Source organism: Myotis davidii, unplaced genomic scaffold (genome assembly GCF_000327345.1).
Source record: "Myotis davidii unplaced genomic scaffold, ASM32734v1 scaffold2100, whole genome shotgun sequence".
Taxonomy (NCBI): domain Eukaryota; kingdom Metazoa; phylum Chordata; class Mammalia; order Chiroptera; family Vespertilionidae; genus Myotis; species Myotis davidii.
The window spans coordinates 820,337-824,256 of NW_006292458.1; the positions used below are offsets into that span (position 1 = coordinate 820,337).

Consider the following 3,920-nt stretch of genomic DNA (forward strand, 5'->3'; position numbering starts at 1 on the left):
CATTTTTAAAACAAACAGAAAACTCGACAGCTGTTTGATGTCTTGCAAAACTGGATGGCCATGTCCCAGGGAAGAAAACACCCAAAGATGACCAGGTTGGTGAGAAGGGAAATCCTGACTGTGGTCTGGACCTGAGCCTGAGATGCCTTTGAGGCTCAGGGAGAAGGCAGCTGCAGTGAAAGTTTGGGCCCAGAGTCAGGGGGACGCCTGGGTCTCTAGAGGTCAGACCCGGAGGATAAGCACCCTGAGGACCCTCCCGGGAAGAAGCTGGAGTGAAGCGATTCACCGAAGCCTCAACAGCAGGAGGGACTCGCTGGAACAAAGGGCCATCTGAAGTGAAATCTGGAAAACGGCCACTATCTCCCAACGCTCCCAATTCCAGCGCCTGGAAGGGAGGGAACATCCCAGCCCCAGGGTTAGGGAGCTCAGGTGGAGCCAGGGCTATGTCACTAGCCAGGACCTCACTGCCTTAGCCTGTGAGACCCAGCTGGACTGTGGCAACCCCTCCAGTGCGCAGTCCGAGGTACCCGGGCTCTCCCTTCCTGCAGCCCTTACTCCACACTCTCCCGCTTAAGTGACCAAAGTAAACATAGTGCCTGACGCCCTGACGGGTCTGGCTCAGTGGATAGAGCATTAGCCTATGGACTGAAGGGTCCCAGGTTCGATTCCGGCCAAGGGCATGTACCTTGGTTGTGGGCACATCCCCAGTGGGGGGTGTGCAGGAGGCAGCTGATCGATGTTCCTCTCTCATCGATGTTTCTAACTCTCTATCCCTCTCCCTTCCTCTCTGTAAAAAATCAATAAAAAATATATTAAAAAACAACAACAACATAGTGCCTGACAGACAGTGGGGGCTAAGAAGTGAACTAACAACCCCCCTTTCCCAAAACAGGCTCCTGGGGTTGACCTGCGAGAGAGAAACACACGGGGGTTTGAAGAGGAGCTGTGGGAGAAGGGAAGGGACTTACACATTTTTAGCTCTGTCTCCACTTCCTGCTGCCGCCGCTCAATCTTTTCACGTCTCTGTCAGGAGAAAGGTGAACAATTAAATGCAGACAAAAGTGCCCTAATGTCAAGGACTATCTGGAGAAAGGGACAAAAAGACACAGGGCCAGGAGGCAAAAATTACATACCTTCCTCTCCATGCGCTCCTCCCGAGTTTCTGCTCGTGTTGGGGGAGGGGCATCTCGAGGGTCCTGGGAAAAGAAGAGAGGTGATGGGGGGAGGGACTAAGGGAAATGGCAAAGAAATAATAAGCATCTCGGCCATGCACCCCCCACACACATACAAGCAAGCAAACAAGGACAGTCACAGGCCAATGGAGGCAGGGGCGTGGCGCCACTGCTATCAGCAAACTGGTTCGTGACAAGAGGAGCACAGAAATCAGAAGTAGTATTCAGGTCTACAGCAATCTGACAGGGGAGTTTTTGCACCTAAAGAATAATAAAAAATTCTCATCTTCTTCTTGTAGTCTTTTTTTTTATTTACTTGTTTATTTTGGGGGAGAGGGAAGACATGGACTCGCTGTTCCCCCATTCCACATCCATTGGTTGCTTTCTGTATGTGCCCTGACCAGGGATGGAACCCGAAACCCTGGCACATCGGGAAGGTTTTCCAACTGAGCTAACCAGCCAGGGCTGTATTCCTTCTTTTAAAATGCGAGAAAATACTGCTTCTGTATTTATCAAAAGCATCCATCTGCAAGGGATGTGCCCTTTGTCACAGACTGGAACCGGGGCCAGGCCTGAAGCGAACGGACCCGACAGCGCAGTGCTCAGCAGCAGACAACCGCACACCCCCTGGGGGCGCGGGCAGGTCTCACCAACCCATTAAACAGGAACTGGCGCGTGACCGCATCATCAAAGGCTGCCACTGGACTGTAGCCATTAAATTGGTTTAACTGGCTAATAACATTCCCCGTGTGGCGGTTCACCGAGGGTGGCAAATCCTACTACAGACCAACCTTCTGTTATCTCTCTACTAACAAGCTCTGCAACTTTCTCCGCCTCCAGCTGCCCTTTCCCCCTCGCCAGAACTTTCCTCTTCCGACTCCTGGCGTCGTGCCACCGTTGCTCGCTTGTGCTCTGATGCACCGTACGAGTGGATGCTGTGACCCCAATTTTACAAAATAAAGAGACCCAGGCACCTCGGCTGTGTATTCGTGTTTATCTGAAGGTGCAGAGCGGAGAGTCTCAAGCCCTTGGTCTCAAGCACTCTACCACATGGCGCTAACCCTTCATGGACCTCTTACTGTCGAAAATGGTAAATAACAAACATCAATACTTGCTGACTGCCAAGCCTTGTAACACACATTTTGCAGTTAATTCCTGAGGAAAATAATAACCCTCTGCTAGAAGTGAAGAACACACACTAAGGGGGTACATCACGTGCCCCATGTCACACAGCTGACAAACGGTGTGTGGGTGCCAAGGGCCGCCTGACTCCAAAGCCTGAACATTCAACTGCCAGTTACCGAATTTTCACAAAATCCTACCAGAAATATATTACCAACCCCATCGAGACAAGGAAATGGGCCCAGCCAGGGTGGCTCAGTGGTTGAGCACTGACTTTTGAACCAGGAGGGCATAATTCAGTTCCTGGTCAGGGCACATGCCCAGGTGGTGGGCTTCATCCCCAGTGGGGGGCGTGCAGGAGACAGCCGATCAATGCTTCTCTCTCATCATCGATGTTTCTCTCTCTCTCTTCCTCTCTGAAATCAATAAAAAATTGAGCATCGGAAAGAATAAACCCACACAGCTAGAAAGTGGCCAGACACTGGGCTCCCAAATCCCGGACCTCCCGCCCCAGATCCCAGAACCAGAACCACTCAAGCCTGCTCAGTGAACTCACCTCAAATTCCCGGATGTAGGGCGCGATGCCACAGTAAGGTTGATTGTGGTGTTTCTCATGGGGCAGTTTCTCCAGGGGTGGCAGGTAGGGGATGGGGTCCCGGGGAGCAAAGAGGGCCAAAAGGTTGGGCGGCAGGAACTGAGTCATCTTGCCAAGTCTGCGAGCGAAAGCGGACCAGCCTCGGGTTAGGTTGGGCCCTGAGAGACGAAGCCCCCACAATCCTTTCAGCCCCCAAGAACGGAGGGAAGGAGGGGCAAGGTCTCAGCATTAAAGTCGCTTCTGTAAGGGCACAGGGTGGTCCTATGTGGCAGAGAGAAAGGAATAAAAACAGATAAGAAAGCAAGTCCTCGGAAGAGGGCCGCGTGAGGGTGGAGCGAGCCCGTAAGGGACACAAAAACTGAAAAGGGGGTTTCTAAGCAGTAAGTCTCGGAGTCCCGAGCAAGAAGCGGAGAGGTTTCCCAGAGGAAGTCAAGGAAACCGAGGAGGGATGCAGAGCGGCGGCGGCGGCGGCGGGTGGTCCCACACCTCAGAGAACACGGCCAGGGTCGCGGCAAGTCTCTGATAACAGGGAGGGTCGTCCTCAGCTAAACCCTCACGCCGGGGCTTGTGGGTAATGCCTCTAAGCCCCCAGAGGCGAAAGGGATTATGGGTAAGGGTCCAGGACACCGCGGAGACCGAGAAGAAAAAAGGCAACACACCGCAAGGGCCTGTGGGTAAGGAACCGCGGGAGGGCTGAGGGGAGAGCGCCTGAGTGCCCAGAGGACTGTGGGTAAGGGGTGCAGAAAGGTGCGGTGGCGGGGGACGGGGCCCGGCCGCGGGGGAAAAAAACCCAACCCCACCGCAGAGGCTTTGGGGTAAGCAGCCCCGCACCCGGTAAGGCCCCTCAGTCACACTCACCCGCCGCGCGGCGCCCTCCTCGACCCGGCGACGGTCCGGGGGCTCGCGGCGGCCCCTCAGCAGTAGGGACTCTTGCTCCGGCTTCGACTCCAGCGACGTCCGCGTCCGACTGCCTCCGTCGCCCGCCAAGCGCGCGCACCAGGCCGCTGCTCAGGAGCCCGCGCGGCCTCGGC

General features: G+C 54.8%; 1 protein-coding gene across 3 annotated transcripts in view; it reads right to left on the reverse strand.

Annotated features, from left to right (window-relative positions):
- Positions 1-3,914, reverse strand: part of SNRNP70 (small nuclear ribonucleoprotein, U1 70kDa subunit) — a 19,203-nt gene extending 15,289 nt beyond the window's left edge. For 2 of the 3 annotated variants that reach the window (XM_006765959.2, XM_006765957.1), the window contains exons 1-4: positions 3,748-3,914; positions 2,851-3,007; positions 1,134-1,196; positions 969-1,023 (exon numbers count right to left, since the gene is read on the reverse strand). In XM_006765959.2, coding sequence (XP_006766022.1) covers positions 969-1,023; positions 1,134-1,196; positions 2,851-2,997 — 265 coding nt within the window. In that variant the 5' untranslated portion in view covers positions 2,998-3,007; positions 3,748-3,914. Of the gene's footprint in view, positions 1-968; positions 1,024-1,133; positions 1,197-2,850; positions 3,008-3,375; positions 3,474-3,747 lie in introns of those variants that run through there. The other variant, XM_006765958.2, reaches the window with a different exon arrangement.
- Positions 3,915-3,920: the final 6 nt, after the last annotated feature.